We start from the raw sequence: 12,832 nt of genomic DNA on the forward strand, positions 1-12,832 counted from the left end.
TGAATTTCATTTTTCACGTAAATATTATTTATACAGTATGTCATTAAAAGGAAATAAACATACAAAATATACTTTTATTTTACCCTCCGCCTAGCTGAACATAATAGTGGTGCTCGTGAAGTGAAGACAAATGAACAATGAGTGACGAATAAACACTGACGAAGCACCATAGTTGCAGCACATGTGCAATAGTTACCTAAGAAAACTACAGCTGCTTAGAAGCACCATAGTAAATTATACGACAGTCCTACTTCACATACAGGGCATTAGCACAATATATACTATCTTGCAATTCAAAATAAATTTTGTGTGAAGTTTGAAAACATCAAACGTTATATGAACCAAAATGTCCTAGCAGTAATATAATAAACAGTGTTGAGCAAGCAGCCTTTATTTGTTGTGTGTCCATGTGGCAGGCTACGCGGTGGGCCAGCCTCCGGCGGGGCACGGCTACGAGGCGGGATACGCCCACGGGGCCTGGCTCGCGGACTCCGTGCCGTCAGCCCCTGCCCCCGCCGCTACCCCCGCCCCCGCCGCTGCCCCCGACAAGTCTCCCGAGGCCAGCGACTCGGAAGATGAGTGAGTACCACGTCCCCATGCATAGCTCGGGTTAATATTGTCATTCCTTCAGGTTTTATTATAACTCTCATAGTTTCGATTAGAGATGAGTAGAGACCTGCAAAATTCGCGGTTTCAATGGCCTTCAGGATAGACTGCACATACTCCTGTACACTCGGGCAAATAACGCAAGTTCATTGACTGCCGACTTTTAAGTCGTCTCAGCTGGTTTGTCTGCGATTCGATCCTTCTTTGGTTGAGGGTTTATAACTTATAACTGGTTGAGATTCGTCCAGATGAACAGTAAGCCAATAGCAAATTTATCTAAGAGGTACAGTCAAACCTCATTAAGTCATTAATACGAATCCGCTTAGTACGAAATTCCCGTTTATGCGAAGTACTTAAACAGTCCCGGAAAATAAAGTATGATTTCCTATGTTATTCAGTACTTTTAATACGAAATACGGTTAATATGAATTACGAAGTTGTTTTGATCCCTCAAGTAGCTGTTAACGTGTATAAGTAAACGGTTAATACAAATTTCACCGCCGAAGTCTAAAGTAAATCGTCTTCATAACCGTCATGTAAACAAACGTTTCTCTAAAGATACATGTATGTATCCTACAGCGCAAAATGGTCGAAAAACAAGATGAAAAGTTCAACTCTAGTGGCGATGTTAGTAACTAAACTAGAAAAGATGCCATGTTGTAAACGGAAAACGAAAAGGAAAGAACTCTATACCTTATTAATATTAGTCGTCGGAAGTGTACATACGTAGAAGTTTAAACAATCTATGGAAAAAAGTTCTGATATTTTCCATTGTTCACGCACGTGTATCTTAACCTCAATTTTTAGTGTTTGTTGTTTTGTAATATGACTGCGAAACGTAAACGCAACGAACTTACATTACAAGTTAAAGTTAAAATTATCGAAGAAGTAGACAATGGAGAGAGAACGAAAACTGAAATTGCGAGAGAATTTAACATCCCGCAATCGTCGTTTTCGACAATATTAAAAAATCGTGAAAAGATTGAATCTGGTTTTGCGAGTTCGTGCAGATTATCAACAAGAAAAAGAATGCGAGGCCCAAAACATCATGAAATGGAAGCTACATTGTTGCAGTGGTTTTGAGAAATAAGTGCAGCAAACTTGCCAATTTCTGGACCTATGATTCAGAAGAAGACAGACTACCTAGCATTGAGGTTAGGAATTTGAGACTTCAAGTTCAGCAATGGTTGGCTACAACGGTTTAAGGATCGCAACAATCTTGTTGGCAGAACTATGTGTAGGGAGTCGGCAGCAGTATATATGACAAAAGTTAAATGTGGTAAACAATGCCTATAAGAAAAAGATAGTGCAAACCAGAATTGATGCTTTTTTTTTAAACGAAATGTTTGAATTGAAAATGTGTCATGAATGCAAGTTTATTGAAGTTTGTATTATGATTTATTCTGTAAGTGTTGCATTGTGTTTGTTTTCTTCAGTGTTTACATATTGTCATGCATGTAGTGAAGCCAGCTTATTCTACCAACGGTGTGTATAATTTTCTTTAGAATTGTAAATATAGGCATTTAAAGTTCAATAAATTTTTTTTGTCATGATATCCCAATAGTTTGGTTAATACAAACCCTCGTTATTACAAAGTGCTAAAATATGGTCCCTTCAGGTTTGTAATAATGAGGTTTGACTGTATATGTGTTTGAATTCTAGCCTATCACCGAATGAATCCGCGAATTTCGCAGGTCTATAGAGATGAGTTATTCTGAGTTTATAGTCTCGCTGATTCTTTGTGTTGGGAATCATCAATTTTTTCACTGTATTGTAAATCTTTTCAAACTTTTATTGCAGGGTGCAAATGTGTGATTTTCTGGACATGGTTACTACACCAGGTTAATGAGAGAGACTCCAAACTAATCAAGGCTTCCAATTAATGGATTTTTCCCCTTCATTTTTATGTTGATTAAATGTCACTTTGGATTTTTATCTTAGTATAGTGACAGTGTAACGTTTCCACAACACGAGGTTTGGCTATTAAATAACGAGACTGACGCTGTAAAAATCTAATGTTGAATTCATACAAATTTACTTATTATATCCTTCAATATACACCCCTCCTCTATCCCTACAACGCTCCATGTGAATCTGCCATTCGGTGCTGTAAGTCAGGATGCGTGCCACTTTTTCTTTAACAGCTTCAACGGACTGAAATCTTGTACCTTTATTTAAACTAGACCTTCTCAGTAACACTACTTACTAAGGGCACGTCAGAAATCATACTAACATTCTAATTTAAACATTCTGATGTTGATTCCTTCAAGCAACCAGTCTCTTGTTTAAATAAAAACTAGTGGTGCACCGATGCGGATACCGATGAATCGTAATCGGCGATTATGGGTACTTACCGATTAATCGTAATCGGCGATTATCTTAACGATTACTTTGCCGATTATTTACGTCCCGGCGTAATTAAGTAGGTTTTTACCGTGTAATATTTTGTTACACATTTTAGAATGAAATACGGTAATATTTGTATATATTACAAAATTCATCTAACTCCGTCATATCATAATTACAGATATTTCGTTAAGTTTAATAAATCTCATTGCCTCGAACAATAAAAAATACATTTTTCCTACACGTTTATTTACGTTTTGTATTTTGTTTAGTGGCCTTGTACATTACCTATAGCCAGAGACGTAAAATAGATGGCACGCAATCAAAATACCACAAACAGTTGCAGTGGATTCTATGACAATCGATCTTTTCGAGTCGTAGTAGCGGTTCAAAATCGTGGTCCCGATACCTTCTAGTTTTTATCACTGCGTTTTACAAACTCGTTATGGGCGTCTTGGGTAACATTATCCGTTTGTTATTTGTATGACGTGAAAAGTGAAAAAGTATTTATAATTTTATATATTCAGTCAACATAAATAAAATCACATGTGCTAGAATTGGTTTTTAGTCATTTTTATATAAATATAGTGAGATGGCAAGTAGGGAGAAAAAAAGTGAAGTGTGGAAACATTTTTCTATAAACTCAATTGAACAAAATAAAGCAGCATGTTTACATTGTTAAACGGTAATTTCTTGATGCAACCTTATGTGATAGTCAATAATAATGCTAGTTTTCCGCAACAAAAACTTACCCATTGTAAATTACAATTATTAGACTGTAGTTCAAGTTGTTTACAATAACAAATATAAATAGAAGTTAATTTAATTTACACTTTGCAATGACTTAATAGTGTATTTTATATATTTTTATACAGTTATTATTACTGTATTCTCGATTTTACCTAATCTTGTTATTAAATTCACATGGGAATAAAAATTTTTGTGTGCATTATTACACTTAAAAAAATTTCTTCATTATAATCGGTAACTGAATCGGTATCTGCCGATTATTGCTCTCATAATCGGTAATCGAATCGGTAATCGGTAAAGTCATATCGGTGCACCACTAATAAAAACATAAGCTGTCCAAAACTGCTAGGGACTATCCTAACTGAAAATGAGCAGTCACAGTTGATGTATTTATATATTAAATTATAAACTCTTTTATAACTAATACTTATTGTTATTGGTATTTACAAAATTTATTTAATTTAGTGAGCAAAAATAAAATATTGAGAAAGTTGTTAAATTTAAGCATAACAAGAAAACTTAGAGGATAAATGTACTTGCGTTTAAAATATTGCAAAGAATAATATATAATTCACTAACTTAACATCGTTTGTAACTCTTTACTATGAAGGTGATATTCCTTCCTTCATATCGTTTGGACTATACTAAAAAACAGCTTCAATTTTGCTGGTATTTAGTTTCGTGTGCAGTTTGTGTGACTGGTGTTGTACGTAGGTAGTGGTTAGTGATGTAAGTGTAGCGACTGTGTCGATGTGCCTGCAGGCGCATAGAGATGATCACGTCATACGGGCCGGCGAGCGACGAGGACTCGCCGGAGGACCGGGCATCACCGGCCCCCCACAAGAAGAGGCGGCTGCGGCAAGGCAAGGGGCAGAACAAGCGGCCGGCGCCGCAGATGATCGGACCCATGTTCCCTCCGGAGGACGCTTGCTGCCCTCCCGGGGTGGACCGCGACGAGTACACCACCGCCAGCTCCCGGTACGCCCTCCCCCCGAGGCTCAGTGTGGGCGTAGGTGTCGGTGGTTGTGGTCAGCCCTTGAGTTGTCGGTGTTGTGGTTGCCAGGGAGGAGGTGGAGAAGCTCGGGAGCGGCAAGGAGGCGAAGACGGCCGCGGTGGATAGTGACGGCACGGACAGCGCGGAGCCTGACGAGGGAGTGATCTTGTCTCGGCTGCGCAGCCAGGCCAGAATCCTGCGCGAGCTGGGAGGGGAGATCCCGGACGAGATCCGGCAGCTCATCGACAGTGGCGCGGGCGTGCCCTCCCCCGCGGCGACGGAGAAGGCAGCGGTGAGCGCGGGGAGCAGCCCGAGACCCGCCTCGTTCGCGCTGATCGCCGGCTACGGGGACGACTCCGACGAGGACAAGCCGGGCGCAGGGGTGCCGCCGGCTGACACCGAGGAGGCAGAGCAGGTCTCTTCGGTCCAGGAACCAGCCGACGTGAAGCCTACTGAGGCTTTACCTGGGGAGATAGAACTAGTTCAAGAAAAGTCGGATAAGGTTTTACCATTTCCAACGACGCCTGATAAGCTGGTGTCATCTCAGACAAAGCCAGATCCATTGATACCATCTCAGGATAAGCCAGTGAATGTGGTACTGCCTAAGGCAAAGCCAGATAATGTATTGTCAAATCAAGTAAAGCCAGAAAACAGTATACAAGATCCTTTACAGGCAGATAAGGTAGTATTATCTCATAAGAAACCAGATACGGAAGAATCAGCTGAGGTAATGTCAGACAAGGCATTGATAACTCAGTTCAAGCCTAATAAGGTACTGAAGCAGGTAAAACAGGACCCGATAAAACAGGCTCATTTAAAGGATGGAAGCGAAAGTAAGGGTGACAATGCATTGCCAGCCCAGTTGATCCCTAGTAAGGTACTCACTCAGGTAAAGCAGGAGTCAGTGAAATCGGCTCCTGTGCTGGATGAAGACGATAGTGAAGGCGACAAGGCATTGCAAGCTCAGTTGAAACCTAGTAAGGCACCCTCTCTGGTAAAGCAGGGCCCGATAATGCCGGCTCCCATGACAGATGAAAACGAAAGTATGAGTACCAAGGCATTGCAAGCTCAGGTGAAACCCACTAAGGTACTCACTCAGGTAAAGCAGGGCCCTATGAAACCGGCTCCTGTGGCAGATGAAGAAGAAAGCAAGGCATTGCAAGCACAGTTCTCACCTACTAACACTACCACTCAAGTAATACCGCCTCCTGTGAAGGAAGAAGTCGAGAGTGAGGGCGACAAGGCGATGCCTGCACAGTTCAAGCCTACTAAGGTACCCTCTCAAGTAAAGCGCAAACCGATGGTATCAACATGCATGACTGAAGAAGAAGAAGAAATTAAGTGTAGCAAGGCATTGCCAGCACAGTTGAAGCCTACTAATAAGGTACCTTCTCAAGTGAAGCGGGACCCGGTGGTACCGGGTCGAACGGCGGATGAAGACATGGGTAAGGGTAGCAAGGCATTACCGACTCAGTTCAAGCATAGTAAGGTGCTCAATCAAGTGAATCGGGAGCCTGCGTTACCAGCTGGCGTCGCAGATGAAGATAATAGCAATGGTGGCAAGCTATTGAAGTGCACTAGCATGCAGACGCAAGTAAGGCGGGAGCAGATGACGGCTGACGACAAGGGTGAGGAGGAAGAGGTCGTCAGGCCCCTGAAGCGCAAGAAGACCCCCGCGGAGATCGCGCCTGCCACCGGCACCGGCTACACCACGGCGTGGGCGAGCACGGGATACAACGCGGACCCGGCCGGCGGGGAGAGGAGGGGGTTCGGCTTCCGGCTGAACGAGGAGCCCCAGAGGGGGTCCGGCTCGGGGGCCATCAAGTTCGTGAAGGCGGAGACCATCAACCTGCCGCTGCAGACTCAGGGCAGCGAGGGTGAGTGCTGCTCGTCAGAGACACGCTGGGTGGCGGTTGCACGTTCCGCTACAGGTGCTGATGTCTCGTGGTGTGTTTGCAGGCGCAGCAGACGGGGCAGAGGCACCGGCCCTGCAGGAGTTGGCAGACCTGTTGCTGGAGAAAGTCACGTTCCTCGGAGAGGGCAAGGAGCCAGTTCCGCCCGTGCAGGAGATGGCCGTGCAGCTTGAGGTGAGCCGTGCCTCTGCGTTGGGGAAGTGCCTTAGAGGGATTTAGGAAACTGTGGAAAACTTTTGACTCAGAGTGGATGTATTGATGACTCAATGTTGAACTTGTGACCTCTTTTACGCAAGTCCGTCGTCTATTTTTTGTGCCACACGTCCTCGGTGGCTGTGAACACAAAGACTTCCTTTTCTTGTGACAGGAGCTGTGTGATTCGTAGTAAAATGGTGTGGAATATTTTTCCACAGGCATGTAGTTAACTTAAATGGTTGTTGGAGTAATCATGCTTTAATTACAAATTACGTTGTGTCTGCAAATGTGGCTTCTTCAAGCGTAACGATCCTTGCTTTGTGCTTGTGATTTCAGTTTATGTATTTCATGTCAATTCTTTTGTCTGAATTTTGTTTTTAACCAAATTCTGATTGGACAGAAATTGTTACTATGTATAGGGTTCTTGCTATTTTGGTTTTATTTAGAACTTTTAGTATATGTCAGAAAGTCTTGGGAATCAAATGTGTGAACATATAGTCAACCATCCATTCATTTTAGCATCAGTACTACGTATTTGCTTATTTTAAAGTAAAAAGGAGAATTGAAAGGTCTGTTGGTAATTCAAATGTGAAGGTTTGTTCGGATTTCTACGTGAAAAGTTGTTCTTCAGTGGTTTGAAGACTTTATAATTTCAAACATTTGTTTTACTGAATTGTGTGCATGAAAGCAATATAGATGCTTTGCAGTGCAGTGCACGATGTGTATGATCATATCAAGAACATGCCAGGAAACGTCATTTGATTCTACGCCATTTCGAAGCTGTGCATAGCGTTTCGAGGAACATGTACAACATTGTGACTCTCCAGTTCCCGCTTTCATCCAGCAACTACAAGGCTTCTATTGACAGTTTCTGAGGATGAGTATCAAGAGGACTTATTCAATCTAGTAAGGCAGACCACAACAGGATTTAAAAATATTTACATTTATTGGCAGCATATTTCACGTAATGGAATGATAGTAGTATATTGATTTTGCTTAAGTGTTTAGTGTAGTTTTGGAATTATTAGAATCCAAATTGAAGACTTTACTTTTAACTTTTTGATTTTCTTAACAACTTTAATTCTGTTCATTTTTGCATTTGTTAATTTTGTCTTATAATTGTTTTATGTAGCATATTGTAATTATGTTTGTAAGTAGGGCCATGCAATTTTCGCGGTCGTGAAAAAACGACGAAAAACGCAAAATATTCATGAAATCTGATTTTCCCACGAAATTTGCCTTGTTTTGACAATTCAAGATAAAACACGCGAAATACGCAAAAAAAAATTTATTAACTCCTTTGTTCAACACAACATAGACAGTGCCAACTTGTACCGCCTTACTACGAAAATAATATGCAATACTTTTATAACTGTAAACACGGCAAGAAATTTCAACAATCCTTAAAAATCTGACGTGAGTAGAGTATTAAACTTGTATTCTCATAAATTCATGCGGTAAGGGATGTGGATTGGAAAACACAGTATTTTTTTTTCCCGTAGCAACGTTACCAATTTATAATATATTTTTTCTAACCTCAGATAACTTGTCGTATATATAGAGCTGTCGGAAAAAAAAAAGAACCATCCGTCAACGATTGTGGTAGTATATTTTATTAACGAAGTCACGCGCCATCTTCTTTGTTGATACTGCAAATTAGACCAAAGAGTCACAGACTCTTTCTATGCATAGATGTGTCTATCCAGATGTAGAAAGCCGCTCACCCGAACAGTTCCGAAGTTTTCCGATCGCAAGTAAAAAAGCACCATAATTAAAGGATTAAAATATTTTTATTTTTCGGTCATTAAGTATTTTAAATAACGCCAACCTAACCTAAGATAACGTTTAACTTCGGAAGATTTCAGGTTGTTCTTGTGGTTTCTATTTGAACTGTAAGCTATCCATCCAATACAGCACAATGTTTTTAAAAGGCAATATCGCCACTATTCCAAAATGGCGCCGTTCTGGAAATGATGTATTCACAATGAATGCAACATATTAGGTCCTGAAATTCAAAAAAAAAATTTTCTTGGAAGTAATTAATTGTTGGTTAGTTCAACATGCCAAAATTTTTAACTTTGCATGAACGTGTAAAGGAATTTAAAAGTAATAGCTTTTTTTATTTTTGATGAAGGAAGTAAAATTATGATGTGCAAGTATTGCGACAGTCTTGCGGAGTGGCTGCGAAAAGACTTGATTCTTGTAACTGCAGTCTGATACTTCAAGCCAACCATTTCAAGCATACTAGGGACATTGTTGTACATTTTAAATAAATTATAAATATAAATATATCTATATATGTATATATTTTTTAATTTATTGCAAGGTATATGCATTAAGTGGCTTGAATATAAATACATTACGTATATATTATGTGCTAAGTTGATAAGTTTGCTATTCTTAAGTTTATATATGCATATTTGTATAGGAAATTCAATGGAAAAATAATTTTATAAAATAATATTTGCCGATAATTTTTTTGCCGATTTTTAACACCGCTTTTCAGTTTTTTTAACGAATTTTTATACAGCTTTTACCAGTTTATAATGATGAAATACCTCATTTTTATTCACCACTTTCAGGTGGCCCTATTTATTAGTGTTACTATTGCTGTAACATTGTCCTAGAGGAAACCCTTTAAAGTCGAGAGATCTCAATTATCGGCTCATATCTGTTGACTAGCCAACTTAATATATTCGTTCCTTGATTTAAATTAATTACTTACATACTTCATTACTTATCAAATACGTTTTGAAGCGAAGTCGATACTTGGGGAAGATTGTCGTGCGCGAAAGCGAGCGTGACGTGTGCGCCGTGTTGCAGACGCTCGTGGCCGCCTGGCAGGCGGGGGGCCTCACCAGCACCTACCTCACCTCCTGGCTGGGCAGCACCCGGGCGGAACTGGACCGACGTGAGAAGGAAGCCGCCCCGCGAGGCTGGGCTTGCGACTGGGATAGGTACGCCCCCCTTCTCGCTCTCTATCTCTGCCTTTGTTCTGCTCTCCTGTCTGTTGTATTGATGACGCGGCCGCCGAGAGACTTGTCGGCACGGTCGGCGTCACTGCTCTTCGTCGCCGCCGGCCAGAGGGAGCAGCTGCCGCCCGGTTGAGGTAACCGCCGCCTGCCCCCTTACTCCGTGCCTGCGGGGGAATACCGGATGCCACTTGCACACCTCGCCCATCTTCCCGATAGAAATGGTCTTGCCTACTAAAATGGAAATCTCGCGCAAGAACACAACAATTGCTTCTCCAAAACCTGCCGATATTGACGTGGTGACAGTGTACGACGACAGAGGGAGGGAGAACCATTAACACTGCTGCGAGGCCACGTGCACTCAAACACACACGCACACTCTCCGTTCCCCTCTTTCTCGCTGCCTGGTTTACCTATTATTAGATTCCCCCACTTACTGAGTGCCCGCCCGGCAGCAGACAGCCTCGTCACATGCTGCTGGCTGGGTAGCCGCACGACAGGCGGCAGTTCATGTTGCTTTACTCTCACTGCCGAGATATTGTAATTAAACAGTTTATATTTGCTCGTGACATATTTACCAAAAACCAACACAGACTAGTTTTTTCCTTACGAGACTTATTATTACATTATAAAACCATATTTAATTAAAATTATTACTCATTATCATTCAAATACACGGCTCTGTCCATTTGTTTGGTTATTTTACACGCAGTAAGGTTATAACAATTTTTTTTTTTTTTTTTTTTTTACTTGCGTTAAAAATAATACAGTATAATCTCGTTATAGTGAGCATGGTAATAGCGAGAACACGGCTATAACGAGGTATTTTTGAGGAATTTACGGCGTGATCGCTTGAAGCGCGCTTTTGTTATTTGTCTGCTTTATCTCCACCCCTTTCGCTCGCCACTAGACATCTTGCCGTTGTCGCCTGTCACATTCTTCAGCCTTGCAGTCGCCACGTAAGTGCGTGGCTTTAAAAATAGAATCCCGTCCTTTCTTTCTTTTATCAAACTTCCGTCGGCACTAGAGCTGTAGCAAACCGTATGTATTCGGTACAGAGTAACGGGTGCGCCATCTAGTAATGAGTATCGAAACGTTACACACGAATGCAACTCGTTACTCGCATTTTTCGTATGTTTTACGCATGCGCGCGTATATTAGATGAATTTACGTTACAAAGAACGAGGTTTGTTTATTAAGTAAAGTATAATTTGGAAATTTGTCGTCCAAGTTTATGTTTGTTTTTGTTTTTATAATCGCGTATTTTCACGTTTTTTTTTTTTGTTATCTTAAAAGAAATAATATTAAAAAGCCGCTCTAATGATATTTAATTGTTTCTTGGTTAACAAAAACTATTAATTATCAAATATTGTTAATTGTTTATATTCTATTTATTATTATTTACGCGACGTCATACTGTACGCGTACGCAATACGACTGGATTCGTTTCTGCAACATAACATAGCATGTTATGCGGTATCAGAAGTAACGAGTAACGTAACGATAGTAACGAGTACTAATTGTTATAGTAACGAAGACATACGGGTACACATTTTTTCGTTACTTTTACACCTCTAGTAGGCACTACCGTATTTATTTCCGAATCGCTAGGACAGTTTTCTTGTAACTTTTGTTTCGGTCAGTTGTTGGGGTATCTGTCCGGGAAAGGGGTGGTGATGGTTTGAGTTTAATCACTAATTTATTTTCTAAAAAAGTTGACAGGTTTCTTTAAATGAAAAAAGTATAGTTTTCCAGCGACTATTTGCGTACGTGCGTTGCCGCACTCCTGCTTTTTTGTAAGGAATTAAATCGTCGCACTACACTAGCACCACCTGTTAGCTACATCCCGAACCAACATGGCCGCCAGCAGACAGCCCGCGTCGGCAACAGATAGCAGGGCAATGCTGCGTCGGCCGCGGGCTGAGATGCTATACTTACGTGGCGTGGTAGGGTATTCCATTCTGGTTATTTTGACGCAATCAGTGATCGCATCCGTACTTATGGGGTATCGTTTTAAAGAGAATTCACACATCTACTCACAGAAATTAAGATTTCGTTAATATAACCTGTTATTTTCCAATTATACAGGTTTAAACACAATATTTATGCTATTTTCGGTTAATTTTTATTTTTTGGGGCCCAAAATTTGTCCAATTCGGTTATAACGAGGACACGGTTATAGCGAGGATCAAACCCGGAACCGTGACACCTCGCTATAACGGGACTCTAGTGTAGTTATAAACATAATAAAAATGATTGATTGGGTACATGTGAATTAAGTTTTATTCCGAGCTTGATGAAATTTTGCCCTCTTCAAAACAAGAGGAATGTTGCTGTCCACATAAGATTCCTAGAAATCACTCCCATTACCATTTCCCACCGCTTAGAGTGGAATTTTGGTACTTGGTGAAATTTTGTACAAATGGCATTTAAAGTAAGAGGAATATTTTTGACAGCCAGAACTAGAGAACTTTGTGTACACATAAGAGAAGATTGTAAAACACTTTAAATAACCAATTATTCTAGTACTTGGCTATTACAGCGGAACCCAACATATTTCAAGTAAATGAATCTTCAAAACAAACAATTGTGATCCTAGGAGAGCATGCCCAAGGTGCCAGAAACAGTCAAAATTAAAGGAGAAAGTTAGTAGTAGGTTACCACAAAAAGAAACATTGTTAAATCCAAGGGTAATTTTTTATTTGGATGTCAACACAGTATATTTTTAACAAGGGCGACAAACAAAAACTGAACTAAACTGACATTAATTCATTAACCACCTCTACAATTACAAACCTAGTTATACCTCGCCAACCCACAAATCACACTCACTCCTGCGGACACATGAATGAACCCAGTAAGCCAATATGAAACAGTCGGTGCTTGCTTAGAATTAACGTACTGCCCAAACCCACCCAATCACCAATTGAAAAAAGGAGGCCAGAGAGGGGAGTAAGGAAAGGTCCCCAGGCCGAAGCTAGCGTATGCTCGGCGTGTGATAAGTAAGTAGAGGACTTGTGTAGTGTATTAGTCTATTCAGCCTCTCCCACTTACCC

General features: G+C 40.7%; 1 protein-coding gene across 1 annotated transcript in view; it reads left to right on the top strand.

Annotated features, from left to right (window-relative positions):
• The window catches only part of LOC134528780 (formin-binding protein 4-like), a 45,950-nt gene that overhangs the window by 7,865 nt on the left and 25,253 nt on the right, over positions 1-12,832 (top strand). The window contains exons 6-10 of the mRNA XM_063362451.1: positions 417-579; positions 4,465-4,680; positions 4,766-6,573; positions 6,656-6,783; positions 9,628-9,761. Coding sequence (XP_063218521.1) covers positions 417-579; positions 4,465-4,680; positions 4,766-6,573; positions 6,656-6,783; positions 9,628-9,761 — 2,449 coding nt within the window. The remainder of the gene's footprint in view (positions 1-416; positions 580-4,464; positions 4,681-4,765; positions 6,574-6,655; positions 6,784-9,627; positions 9,762-12,832) is intronic.

The sequence above is a fragment of the Bacillus rossius genome, chromosome 1 (assembly GCF_032445375.1).
Source record: "Bacillus rossius redtenbacheri isolate Brsri chromosome 1, Brsri_v3, whole genome shotgun sequence".
Classification (NCBI taxonomy): domain Eukaryota; kingdom Metazoa; phylum Arthropoda; class Insecta; order Phasmatodea; family Bacillidae; genus Bacillus; species Bacillus rossius.